Genomic DNA, 14,970 nt, shown 5'->3' on the forward strand with positions numbered 1-14,970 from the left:
TTTAGATTGCTGATGGATGGTAAAAATAGTGTTTTCACAAGTTGAATCTAGTAGTAATATAGTAGTGTATGGGTACTGACGTTACTAAAAGTTGGAGAGTCCCAAGAACAGACTTCAGATAATAGTTTATCTTTACAGGAAGTCTCAGGTTGTTTGTTTTAGCTTGATCGCAGTTCTATGCTTAAATTATCTGTACTCCTAATAGGAAATAAGTAGAGCGATTATAGTTGTACTGACAGTGTGCAGTATCCCAGTTATATTTTTGTGAATTATCATAGTTTTTCCCCTTGAATTCAGAAAATAATTATCTTCAGTAAAACAAGATCTTCTGTATCTTATCTGTAAAATTTTGAATTCAGTGTATTTGACTTCAGTGTTTAATACTAATACATTGTGTGTTATATAATTGAATGAGCACTTGCTAACTTCTGACAAATGACACTGACAGCTAGATCTTTCACCATGTGAACAGTGATAATGCTGCACCTGGTCTGTGATTCCAAGCTTTTTTACTTAGCAGGATGCAAGGTTTTCACTTCACTGCAGTGAAATTAGAAATTCATGAGGAAAGGGAAATACCTGACGCACTGATGATTACAAAGGCACAAGGAAAAATAAATAAAAATGAATAGAATTGGCCAACTAATCACATCCTCAGAAAACATTCTGCAAGCATTTGTGAGTTTATCAAGCTTCTATTTCTAAGCAGCTCTAGTGGGATAGTTCTAGTTCATAATTTTGCTGTTCTTCATCTACTGCTCAGTCATCAACTTAAAAACCCTTGTGTGAAAACTTGAGTGAATCAAAGTAAGAGCAACTGTAAACATCTTGTGGAATACTTCAATGGATTTTAAGATGTGAACTGTATTACATTTTTTAGCTAAAATATTTTTATTAATTTCATTTATACTCCTTAGTTACTAATTATTTTTTCCAGTGGGCTGTAGTTGTTATGGCATCTCAGCGCAATGATAGAAACTACGTAACTTGAAAAAGCATATCCCCTACCTGATCAAAATGTAAAAGTAACTTGAATTCACAGATCAAATATCTGTTTTCTTCTTATAAATTCAGTTTTTTTTATTTAGCATGTAGTACAGCATAAAATTCAGAAACCTGAGTAGATCAGCATTTAATCTTCTACACCTGCATAATGTTGTAGCCCTACTTAGAATCTAAATTCATGTCACTTTGCAGATAAGAAACCTTTCCAGTAATTACTTGCTAATTGTTTCAGTAACATGAAATTTATATCCAGCGAAAGGCAAATAGCTTAGAGCTACCTGTGAAAGACAGTTCATAAAATACTTGTTGCTTTTATGTTTGCAAGGCAAATATGTACAGAAGTACATTTTTTTGCTTATTTGATTAAAAAAAAAAAAGCTTAGATTTTTCTCTATTTTCTAACTGATCAAAGAAACTACCAATATGTAATAGTTATTTTTTTTAATAAAATTGTATTTGGTACCTGCAGTATTAAACTTGAAAATAAGACACAAATTCTCAGTTTTAGCTTATATCAAAGATGGAAATTATTGTGTGGTTCTGGAAACCAAAGAAATTCCATGACAGACATAGAATTTTTTTATATGACAGCCTGTTTCATACACCTATAACAGTAATGTGAAATTGAAAGTGTGCATCCTAATGAAGCATAAACTGTAAAGAAACTTTACAGTAACTTTTAGATTTAAGATTCAGCTAGATGACATTTATGCTTGTGATATATTCAGTTTGAAGCACCCTTAAAAATAATAATACTTTTTCATGCATATATAAATTACTCAGAGTACTATTTTTTGAATTTTTTATTAGTATTGCAAAATATATTCTAAAATTTTTCATGCTGGTGAATATTAATAGATGGCTTTATTTTGGCAGGTTGTCAAGTTATTAAGTAACAAAAGATCTCAAGCTGTTGGAATATTAATGTCTAGTCTTCACTTAGACATGAGGGACATTCAGCATGGTAAGTGAAATAAATATTGTTGATTCTATCTCAAGTTGCATCATTAATTATCTGGAAATCATTGTTATTCCTGTATTTTCGTATGGAAAAAAAAAAAAAAAAGCTTTATTTTAGTGTTTTGTGAAAATAGCGGATTATGGCATTTATTTCCACTTTTGTAACATATTCAATTTTCCACTATAGTAATTAGATGTGTTGAATGTTTATCTGCAGAATTACCACCTATAGTTCTGAACAGCAATTATCTGTGTGGCATGAAATCTAAACTCTTTGATCACAGAGGATTGTGATTCTAATTCAAAGTGCCCAAGAGTATGTCCAAAAAAGTGTGTTACAACAGTTAATTGATTTGCTGTCTAAAGTAGTTCATATTAAGGGGGTTAGCTCAAACTGGAGTTGTTTCATCTTCAACAGCTGTTTATAATGGGAGATTTTTTTGAAAGGAGTATAATACTTATCACATTTATGCTAAGAGACAGTAGTGCAAAAAGGTGAAAAGTGGAATTGCATTTATACTCAGAGCATCCTTTATGTTTCCCAAAGGCTTTAAATAGATTTGAAGCAGATTGAACTATCTTATGAAGTGCCAGCCTATCTATTAAATAAATGTGGTTTCAAGTATAACACAGACTTCATAAATCACGAAAACATCTTGTGAACTTTCTAGGTTACATATTTACAGCCATGCATTCAGTTTACTATTATTTGCTAACTTCGTGAAATTATTCCTAAGTAGAAGCAAATTTTAGTGCACTCTGTCAGCTAATGAGTAACTCTTAATCACAAGATTAAGTTTTTATTAAACTGTTTTGATCGTTAGGAGACTTCCTCAAACTGAAGCACTTAAGATGGTAGTCATAGAGCAAGGCGCCAGTACTGGCGCCAAGAAGTACTTGGTATTTCCAAAGCTGGCAGATGTAGTTGAGTTAAGTCATAGAGCAAAATCTGAAAACAATGATATGGTCCTTTCCTTCAGTCAAATATTCAACTTGGTTTCAGTTAATAATGAGAACCTTATGAACAAAGGAGTCCGCCTAACATCTGTGTCTGTGGTAAAGCCAACACAAGTTCATTGAAAAGTTGCTTGCTTAACATGCAACACTAGCAATAACATGGCATGAATGTTAGTAGTTGAAAGGGTCAAACAATACTATGCTTAACCTTTATCCTACTACAATATGAAGTACATGTGGTCATCTAAGAGCTATGTGCAGATTTTGTATACCCCTTCAATAGCTGTTGTTAAAAAACAATAGTTTTTGTAAAGGAGAGTTTAATAACACTTCCTATCTGTTCAGAAGTAATTGAACAAACATGAGAGAAATGTTATCTGATAGACGGACTTGTGGAAATGGTTGGAAGATCATGGTTTAAAACGTAGGTTTCGTGTGTTGGTATTTTCTTTAATGTAAGCACACAGGAAAAGCTGTGAGGAGCGGGAAATAATGTAGTGGGAGTTAATGTTATATCACTTGTATTTGTCTAAAAAACACATTTCTGGTACCAGTAACTCCATGCAGAATTTTGAGTAATCTGACTATCAAGCTTGTGAGATGTTATAAAATTAAGCACCCATGAATTGAGTTTTGGCTTTGTGTATGCTTGCTTATTAAACAAGTAAGAAATCTCTTTTTTTTTTTTTTTTTTTAACAGTTTTAAGCTTGCTGGCTTATCTGCAACAGTTTGAATAGTCTAAAGAGAGAATGCTACCAAAATTAAAAGAGAAAATTGAAATAGAAACTGCATTAGCACTATAGAACTTGCTGTATTTCCTTTTTTTACATTAAGATTCAAAATACGTGACAAATACAGCAAAAACAGTTATCAATATTCTTTGCCCCCTAGCCCAGGGCTTTAGTGGCCTTCTTGTGCTTTTATGATTTTTACTTTGTAGCTTTGACTACTTGTGGTACCAGTTAACTTTCTTCGCTGGCATTCTTCTGAATATCCCCCGTAAACTATTTTTGGTGGAAGTAGCGTTAATACAAGTTGAAGAAGAATTGTAATTTTATTTTCTTTTCAACTGACTTAGAAAAGTACAAAGAGAGAGCAAATTTCAGTACAGTGTGGTATTCATTGATTTCTTGGTTTTATGCTGTTGTGTTTTATTTTTCTACTAGTTTAGACAAATTTCAAAATGTTACCGGAAAAGAAGGGAAAATAATTGTGCTAGCTATGAATTCGTGTAAAAAGTTTAAGGTTTCAAGTTTTAATCGTAATGAAGTGCTTAAAATAACTTGGAATTTAAGCTGATGTATTTAATATCTTGCAAGGTTTTTGGTTTGTTTTTTTGCTGATTTTTGAAGATGAAAAATACATGTGAAATGTTATCTGCAAGATGAAAGATGGTTTAGAAAATTTGAAATTGAAATTGGATATTTTAACTAATCTAGAATAACTATTAAATTTTCTGTGCATGTGATCAGATGGCGTTTAATGGAAGATCTCAAGCTATTGGAATACGTACTAAATGGATTTGAATGATGGTGCTGATGATGTCATTGCTGGTAGAACTGCATTTATTTGCTCCTCCCTTGAAATTGGGTTTACTAAGACAAATTCCAAAATTTTGTCTGTTGTTTAAATATTATTGCATTGTGGAAGTACTAGACTGTATTTGTGCTGAACTTTTGCACACATTGTTCTAATAGTGCTTTAAAGTAGGGTGAGTTGATATTTTTTTTTAGATGTTATTGTTACAATGATTTCCTTTTTTGTAGATTTTCATTGCTAACAGCTTCCAACTAATTTGTCAAGGATATAGTTGTAAGAATTGTAAGAAATATTGATTTCTTTAAACCCACTGCCATTTTTCAGTTATTAGTATTAAAATGTGGCTCCTTCTTATGGCTTCTCTGATTTCAAACAATATTTTACTGATGCCTATTCCTTACAGTCATCTATCAACCATGCAAAGCATTTTATCCAGATATTTTGCTTGCTTTTTTGATTTATTTCTTTAACTGTACCACAAATCAACCTCACTTCTCTTATCTAGTATTATGTTCCCACTAGAAGAGTAGCTGCATTTGGCTGTAAGAGACAGCCAAAACTGAAGAAATATGAAAGAAGCACTTACCTATTTTTCCTTTATAGCTCAGATTATTTTTCTGAATTAGAAATTCCAGTGAATGGCTTTTAGTAATCTATGAAGAACGTCGCTTATATTAATATGTAAATGTACATCAAGCTGGTGTCTTCCTTCATTCAAGGACTGCGTCTCTTAAATAATAAACCTTTCAACACAGGAAAAATAGTAGTAATAATTTGAAACTGTAATTATGTTGTCCAGAACATAGTTGTTGTTCTTCCTTCCCTGATCAGTTCATTATAAGGATACAGCAAGTCCTCTGCTGGTTTTCAACGTTTTATAGGCAGTAAAACATACAGTAACAATGGAAAAACAAATAATCTAATATGAGAAGAAAGAGAATGAAAAATAAACTGGAGTTTTCAACTGTGAGGAGAGAAGACGTTATATTTCATGCAAACAATGTTTGCGTTTACTGCAGTCACATTTTTATAATTGTTTCCAAGATAGAAATGTATCTTGTTTAGTGAAGTTATCCTTGTCTGACCTTATCTTGTAACTGCTAAAAGTAGAAGACTGGCAAAAACTTTACTAAATTCCTTGTCTTTTGAACATTTCTGTAATCTTTTCCAATTCAGTAGTTTCGTGTAACAGGGTTTATCACTTCAGGTGTGATGTTACTTCAGGGATGGCTGCAATTCTGTAAATATTTCTCTAAGTCTTTGAGTAACATTTTGTGGTTGCACTGACTGTGCTAGAAGTAGTTTAATGATTTCTGCCTCTGATTAATTCTGAATCCTCCCTCTTTATGATGTTCTGTTCTAACAATTATCATTTTTCTTCCTCTCTGAGATGATAATAATTTAACAAAACTATAGTAGGAGAAAAAAATAGATATGGAAAATAGATATGGAAAATGGAAGACCAAAGCTATTTTTGTTACAGCTCTCAACTGACCATTGGTAAGAGATACTAAGAATGTTATATAAAAGCACTGTAGAAAAAATAATTGTGAAGAAGGCAGGTTTGTCTAACTGTTGGTAAAGCCCAACATTTTAACTTGAATCAGAGATTATTTTATTGAAAACTGTATTTGCATCAGTGTTTGCTGTTCTAGCAGAGGTACAGCTAAGCACATTTTCTGCCCTTCATTCAAAAGACAAATGTATAGGAGGGGAATGAATATTCAATGTTAGTGGACAAAATAAATATTTATTCTTAGTAATAGTGGCTATTAATGACAGAGAAACATAATAGAGTTTTGGTTTAGATTTTTCACATTGACACTTCGAAATCGTGAACTGAGAAAGCCTTCATTAGAGATAAACTGAATGATTTTGGTGGAGGAAGGGGGAAAATATCTCTCATACTGCATTATTTGAATGGCCTTGGATCTAGGAGATGATGTAAATGGAAAGCATTTAGGAAAGAATAACTCGATCTGAAAACTGTCTCTGATTAGTTTATCCTATAAATAGTCCAGAGATAATCTAATTAGTACTTATATATTGATACTAGGATTTAAGTATAATCACTTGAAACTCATAAAATAAATTATTTCTCAATAAAGGATCTGTTCACAGAATGCATGTTGCTTGTTAAATTAGTTATGTTGTAAAATGTGATTTTGTTTTTTGGACATTTGTAGACTGGAAGACAAATAGACGACAAAAATTCTAATTCCTGTCCGTTCAGCTATGGATAAAATATAAAATCCTGAATAGAAGTACATACACAGAGTCTTTTTTAGGTTATTTAAAGTACTGAACTGTAAAGGGATTATAATCTGTGCAGGTTGATAATAGGTAGAAATTATACGGGTCTTGTTTTATTAACTGAGAATTGTAACCCATTAAACATTTTTTTTTTTTTTCCCCTTATCAAAAATTGTGCTTCAACAGCTGAAGTCTTTTTATACCATGGTTTAAATTTCCTTCTGATAGCTTTTTCCATTGTTTAGATACTTCCAGCTTGCCACTGATAAAAGGTTTGTTAGTTGGGCATTTTTTGGTTCTGTGCAATAACACGTGCTTGAATCTTCACATCAGACTGGTGAATCTTAGTCCTCTATTTCTTCCCATCTTTGCCATATTTGTAACATTTAATTTTAGATTTCAGGCTTATACATTTTATTTGCTTATGACTTACAAACTCCTATTGTGAAATTATTTTTGAGAAAAAATGGAATAAACAAAATGACTCGTATAAAGCACAGATGAAATTAAATTTGAGTGCAACAATGTTTCTATTGCTTTGTAAGGAATACTGACAGCATCAGTGTTTGTACTAAATAGTTGAAAGTGATTCTGAAGTCCTTTTTCTGCCTAGTTAGGGAGGGAGGACCTTGGAGAAAAGTAGCATTTCTAATGGTTGTGATTTAAACCCCAGAGCTGTGTGTGGAAAGCCTTAAAAGCCAGTCCCAAGTTTTGGTAGAGATAGGGGACTGGGTGTCCCTTCCAGTCCTACCCTCTGAGATTTCCTGGAGGCTTATTCTAGTGACTAAACTCATGCTGGCCAATAAAGGAATAGCAGCAGGAAAAATAGGATCTTGGTAATCTTTTTAAGTATGCATGCAACACATCAGGGTAATGAAGAATAAAAAATATTTATGTCATCAAGAAAGGAACTGAATTTTGGTTTCTATGGAACACGTTATTATGTATTTGATAATTGAAAAATAAATGTATAGAACTAAAATCACTTTTCTATACTGCCAAATACACTTCAAATGAGGGAAATTATATTGAGCTTTTTAACAGTACTTGAATCAGCAGAGACTAATTACTGCCACATTGGATATTTTGGCTAATTAAAAATTTTTGTTGTTGTTAAAGAACATATGAATGTAATTTAATGGAAAAGTTTTGTAAGAAATGTAAGAACTCTAAGTGCATTGTTTGTATGTTGTTCCAGTTGAAATGGTTTATTTTTTTCTTAGAAGCCTGATTAACACTGAGACATGGAGAGAAATGTTTCAGAAAAGTTCTTCTTTTGGGGGCACAGAAAAACTAGGACTGCTATTTCACATTTGTGTAATGTGTACTCAGTCGCTTATGAGAGAGATGGTTATGAAATTCAGTGCAGAAAAGCAATAAAATGCATGTTCATTACTATCATTCAAAAACTGAGGGAGGAAAGGAATTTTTTTTACAGAAATACAGTAAAAGTATTTTTCAATGGCCATATTTCTATGCATCGCTAAACTACACAAGTTTTGGCATTATGTCTATTAAGAACAGCTTAATAATTCCCTTCCAATAATTAGTCGCACACTTTTTCATTAAGTTAAAAGGTTGGGAAAAAAAGAATGCCTGCCACATTAATCTGTTTAGTGATTTGTTTTTGTTTAGTAAGTTTAAATATGAAATATATTCACATACATTCTTTCAGATCTATAAAAAATTAAATGTCTTATGTATTTAACAGTTAAAATCTAATCTACATTCAAAGTAATTAGAATAAAGATGTAGGAAAACTTGCAAGGTGAATACAGTACTTTTTTTTTTTTTTTTAACGTGAATGGAATCCATTTTACTACCTCTACCTCCCACCTTTTTGTAATTTCTCATTTAAGGAAGGAATTCAACTCTACCTTGTATTGGCCAAAAGATCTTTCTAGCTTAGTACCTGACCTCCTGTGTAGTTAGCAAGAAAAAAAGCAAAAATAAAATTAAGCCAAGATGAATGACATTAATTGCTCTTCATGTAGTTCTTTAGATCTCTATTGAATCTTTTTGGCAGTAGTTGTGTTTTTCCAAATTTGGAATTGTTCTCATATGTGTTGCCTATTCTTTTGAGTTCACTTGTCAGCAGTCTACCATCCATAGCTCTTTCCTCTCTTTAGAAATGAAGTGACTAGCTCTGCAAGTGATTTTCAGTATTTGTGTGTTCTGTAGGCCTATGCCACAGTATCATTTCTTCTATTTCCACATTGGTACTGATGCTGTATGTATTTTAACTGTTGCTAATTATTGAGCTTTTCTTGTCAGAGAACTATGAAAAAAAAAAAAAGTGATTATCATTTTGATGAAGGTTCCTTACATTTGGGTTCTTTTCTTCTATGTACTTTGCTTTGTATTGACACAATATTTCAGAGATCCTTTTGCACATGTTTGCTATTAGCTTTAAACTAGCTAGCTCTTATATTCAACTATTTGCCTCATTCATTAAACTGCACAGGAAGTAGTGAAGATCTTAGAAGGGGTTCATTGCTATAACACTCTTTTTTAAAAATTCATAGTCCATTTTTAGAACGGACTTTTCTTAATAGCAGGTGCTGTATTTAAACCAAGTTATTTATCTCATGACAACAATTTTTTTCTGAAGCTTTTGATAAGAAAGAGCTTTTTGCAAATCCAGTACCAGTTTAATCACTCTAATCTGTGCCTTTTTTTTTTGATTCCACTAGAGGAATAACAATTCAAATTAGTGTTTGTAAGTATCCACTACAAAATGGAATGCAACCTTTCTTTCTCATTACATTGTGTTTCTCTGTATGTTTAAATAAGATGTTCTTCATATCATACATAGACAGTTTCCAGGCACAAAATTCAGAGTGACTGGTTTGTAATTTTCGGCATAGTCTCTGGAATCCTCTTAAAACTTGTATGTTCAGAAACAAGTTCAATTTCAGACAATGCCCAAAATGCATCTCTTGAGAAATGTAGATCATGTACGAGAACATCTTAGACTTTTTCTCTCGGTAATAAATCCTATCACAAGTAATTTGTTTAATCTTTTTATTCTCCTTCTTTTGTGCTCTTTTTATAGTCAGGTTATTCGCATGCCCAACTGTTCCCTGTCAGGCTTCCTACATCAGATGTGTTTGAAAGCAGTTTTATTACCAGCTTTATGCATTTGGCATGTCAGTTTTAGACCTTTTTTTTTTTCTTGTCCAATTTACATTGAGCTTATGAGACTTTCTGCTTTTCTATTTTCTTTGGCTGATTTCCATGTTTTGAAGAGTGTTATTTTCTTACAGGTGTCTCTCATACTCTTTTGCTTAATCGTGTATGTGGTTTTGAAGCCCAGAGACTGTGGGGATATGGAATGATAAGGAAAAGTCTGAGTGCTTTATATTTCTCTTTTTTTTTTCCCCTCCAAAACTTATCTAAGCTTCATTGTGACTTACAAGCTTCTTACCCTTCTAACCAACTTTCTCCTTGTGTTTTTATTTTTATATAATCTCATTTTCTGTGTCCCTTAAAGAGAGTGATTTTTAGACTGTTATAGTGTCTTCAGCTGTCTCGTATGCTATTTAGAAGTAAATCAAATGCTATTTCTACTCTTTTGTTATTTCTGCCTACTTGCCATGTCGTGAAGTTTAGATTCTGTATGATATCTCATAAATGTATTTAACAGGTTAATCCTGCTGCTATGTTCTGTATCTTGCATATTATCACATGGCTTTTAGCATTCAGAAATCATTACAAACATGCTTTCTGCATGACATGTAATAGGGTTCTAGTTGTGCTAATTATAACTGGTCATAGACTTCCTCAGTAGGGAACATGGCAGATCCGTTTCAGCAGATTGCTTTATCTTAATTGACTCATCCTTCCTTCAGCATTAACTGGTTTTGGCATCATACGCAGCCTTGAGACTGTGACACTGATAATCTTCCTTCTGATACATTTGGAACAGCCATTATACCCATCACTTAATGACTTGCCCGTTGCAAGCATGAGCAGTCTGCCGACTATATCACTTTATAGCTAGCCAGGACAGGACTTCACCTTGGCTTATTTTGATTTTTTCCTCCTCCTCAACTCAAAATCTAGCTCTCATCCCTACCTCATCCAAGCACCTTTCCCACTCAGCTTTACATTCCTCCCAGCTCTGCATTTCCAGCACCAGGTGGCAATAACAGCCCATGGTGTCTGGTCAGGGCTCGTTCTGCTTCAGCTCTGTTGAGGGTACTGTGTCTTGGTGCCAGGTACAAGGAGGAGAAAAGATGAAGAAATGATAGGGCAGAGACCTGTTTGCTGTATTCATCTGTGTTTGGCAGAGTAAGGAGTGCAGGGGCAAGCTGTGGTTAGATGTTAGAAAGTTTTTCTGTGGAGAAATATTTGGCATGTTTCTTCTCATGCTGATGCTGTTGAGCCTATGTCCCCCAACGCACATGGATTTATTTTGCCTTCTTTCTATTCTTTCTTGTACTCTGACAGGACAGGACCCCTGGATAATGAAAGATTGAGATTTATTTAGGTTCTTCTGCTGTTCCATAGGAAACCTCCCTGTTCTATTTCAATGTAATATATATGTTTTTAGTGAAAATTCAAATGGCTTTAGTTACTTAGATAATATAGGTTAATGCATTGAGTGCCTTTTGTAGTCTTGAAGACCTTAGTAGACTAAATCTAGTGATGATACTGACATAAATGCAGGTCATTGCCTCTCAGAAGACACAGAGTTTTCTTAAATTGATGTATTTTGGTTTTCCACATATATTTTGATTTTGTTGCAATTGCAGTCCATATTTCCTTGAATTTATTAATACCAAATCTTGAGAAACACTTTGGAGCACAAAAAAAGATAGATACTTAAATAATCAATGCTCATCCTTCTGCCCTCAGTTATCACATTACTGTGATTTGAATTAGTAAAGATATGTCATCTGTTTTCTACCTAGCCAAAAATCTTGTGCTATTTTCATAATCCTACCGCACTTAGAACATGGACTAAATATCACAAGACCATAATGTCATTTTGTTAGCATCTGTAGCTAACAAGTATCATAACTTCAGAATATTTGGTGAAAGGCTTAACATCCGTTATGACAATGAAGGCCATAGTGTTTGTGCAGGCTTCAGACAGAGCTAACATTGAAAATTCCAGGCTACATCTAAATTCCTTCCTGCTTTGCCAAAAATATATATATTTTTACTTGTTCTAGAGAATAACATATTTTAGTAAGATACTACTATCTGGAAAATTGAAAGGAAAACCTGCTTTTGAAAGGTAACTACTGAAAAATTCAACACGTGGTCACCACTATTGTCTTCACAGCAGTTGTAGCAAATGAAGGTTTGCCTGATTTCTGAATTCCTGAAAATTTCCATGTAGAATTTTCTAACTAGCTGTACTACTACAGACCTCTATATTATCGCACACAAACAGCTAACTAACCATAAGTGAGGGAAGCTTTGTTTCTGCATGTAAATGATTGCATATCCTTATGGCTAAATGAGCTTCCATTAATTTATGTTGTAAGTCACTAAAGGTAGCAAAATTCTTTGCAGATTTTGCAAAAAGGGGTTAGGTTTTGCTGACTTCAGAGAAAACAAATGGAGAACTTCAGAAGGAACTGGCAAAATGGCAAATAAACAGCTCAGCTCTGAACTTCCAGAATTTGAAAGAGTATTCTGAGCATTTAGTCTAGCTACAAAATAAGTCACAATATTGCCTGCTAATTTCTTGCTCAAGCCATTAGTCTGTAGAAATATGAATGTTTTAACAATATAAATGATCTTGAGTTCGAGCTGAAATTCTGACCCTTCAACCTTTTTCTTTCATTGAAGTCACTGATAGTTTTGCCACTTACTTTGAGTCTAAGGTTTCATGCAAATAGTTTAAGTGATGGAGAAGGCAATACATTTCATGAAAAAATACTCAAAAGGTTAATTTCCTTCACTATTAACACTTAAAATACTACTTACAAAGTGATGTTCTCAGATTAATTTGCAAATATCCATTTTATTTTTTTTTCTTTCTGGTCTGTGAAATTTTGAAGCCCATCTAGTTTCAAATCTATCTCTTGTAAGCATGCAAGAAATAATCATGTTGCAATTAAACGTAATTTCTTGACACGTCAGGTTATTCTTGGTTGCTGTCCACCAGTTAGACTTCTATTAAAAGTACTGTTTTGACTTCTAGTCACTCACAGAGAAAAGCCTTAAGTTGATTATTGAGAGTGTAATCAAGGCAATTCTTTGGGTGAGTCTAAGTCTGTTTAGGAAAGAACATCTATCTCATTTACAGTATGTGGACATCACTGAGGATTAATAACTGTTTTTAACATATTTCTTTTCACTGTTAGTAAAGATATATTTAATAGCAGCAAGCTAAGTATAGAGATCTGTGGAAAGTTGAGATGCTCTCCTTTTTCATAGTGTTTCATGAGCTATTAAATTTTCAGGTCTATACATTAGGCAGCTTTTAACTGATTTAGTGTTGACACTTAAGTGATTTAATGGAAATGTTCTAAATTGCTGCCTGTACACACCTGGATCTTTAATTGTATGCTAATTGTGGGTAAGCTGGGAGCAAACAAACAAAAAAACTAAAATTGTGTGTGAGCTGATGAATACAGGTAATACTTTTCTTGGACAAATCTATTTTTGGTATCCACCCAACAAATTATACCAAATATGAAAAATGCTCTATGGTTACATGTTACTCTTGTCTTTATTATAAGGGATGAATTGTGGTCACTTCATCTCAAATAAATGTACTGTCAAAAATTTAGAGTTTCAGTTGTGGGCTAGAAGCATGATTAAAGACTGGAATGTATATAATGCAGGGATTAGGGATTATTCAAATTCACTTGGGGTCACAGAGTAACGCAGTGTATTTCGCAGATCCTATACAAAATGATGTCCTTCTTTTGATTATGAAAATAAGAAATAAAAGATGCTTTTTATAGTTGGAATAATCTTAATCTAAATTAATTCTTGACTTTGCACTTATGTAAACCTAGGATTCATATTTTTCTATTAAACCTATTTGGATTATCCTTGATCTTCCTCTGCATCTTGTGTTTTCTTTGCCTTGATCATATCAAATGAGCCTTCTGAAACATGAAAAAGTAAGCCTCTTTAGACTAGACTTCTTAACACATCATGGCTTTGTTTACCTTAAGCTACTCTTATACAAGGTAGAATTAAAAGTCAACAAATTCAAATTACTAGAGAAAGAAATTACAAGAAACAACTGAAACAAAATGTGATTACAAGTGTGAAATACTTTGAATCCTGAAGTGTTTAAATTCTTTTTGTTCCAGAAAAATCTTGCTAGTTTCTTCCAACTGTACTCAGTAAGAGATGCTACCTTGTTCTATGAAGATTGACTTGCATATTTGCTTTGATAGTCTTGTTTACATCAGCACTAGTATCACTTTTATTGTATCACTGTAGAATTCACTGAAAAAATGTAACTGAAGTAGAGATCAAAAAGCAGTAGAGCATATATTTAAAAAAAAAAAAAAGTCAAATAATAACAAACTGGAACACACATTTTATTTCACTTGACTCACAAATATGAAGCTATAATTAATCTGTAGATGGATTAATAGACAAAGCTGCATGTTTTTACTGTTGATTTCTTTTGAGTATGATTTACCATTGATCTATTTTGTCGTTTGTTTTTATAATATATGTACTGTAAGTGCACGTGGCCACGTAAACATCTCAAAGACATATTTCTCATATCCTGTTCTGGTTGTCTCTCTGCTATGGTATAATCAATAGGTATGACAAATTTTAAATTTAGAACCTTGAAATTGAACAGTTACGGCATGATATACTACCTTAACTAGATAATTGAAAAATACAGTGCTACCTGTTGCTGAAGTAAAACACCAATTACTATTGTATTTTTATAACCATAAATTTATTTACTGTAAGAGAATTTCTTGTACGCAAATTATCTGTATTAATTTTATATAATCTCATTCATTAAACATTTTAACAGTAATTGTAAGGGAAGGTAATCTTTCTAGAAAACAGTAAAACCTTATTGTAATCATCAAGTACAATTAAAAAAAAAAAACTATTAAATTGATCTTATGTTATTTGCATTTGTGTACCATACTAAGCCTTAAGTAGAGTTTTTGAGTTGTCATGGCTGTTCTTTCCAGTTTGTTGAAAATGCAGAATCTTGCAAGTCAGTCTTGCATTTCAAATTTACTCCCTGAAGACCAGACCCTGGCAGGTTTTTGAGACTGTTTGCTCTTCCATCCACTGTAATTTAA

At 32.8% G+C, this 14,970-nt stretch overlaps 1 protein-coding gene across 3 annotated transcripts in view; it reads left to right on the forward strand.

The window, feature by feature from the left end:
* Positions 1–14,970, forward strand: part of FMN2 (formin 2) — a 142,537-nt gene that overhangs the window by 57,432 nt on the left and 70,135 nt on the right. For all 3 annotated transcript variants that reach the window (XM_052701734.1, XM_052701750.1, XM_052701742.1), the window contains one exon: positions 1,882–1,969. In XM_052701734.1, the coding sequence (XP_052557694.1) occupies positions 1,882–1,969 (88 nt within the window). The remainder of the gene's footprint in view (positions 1–1,881; positions 1,970–14,970) is intronic.

The sequence above is a fragment of the Tympanuchus pallidicinctus genome, unplaced genomic scaffold, assembly GCF_026119805.1.
Source record: "Tympanuchus pallidicinctus isolate F22 unplaced genomic scaffold, pur_lepc_1.0 scaffold1, whole genome shotgun sequence".
NCBI classification, from domain to species: Eukaryota; Metazoa; Chordata; class Aves; order Galliformes; family Phasianidae; genus Tympanuchus; species Tympanuchus pallidicinctus.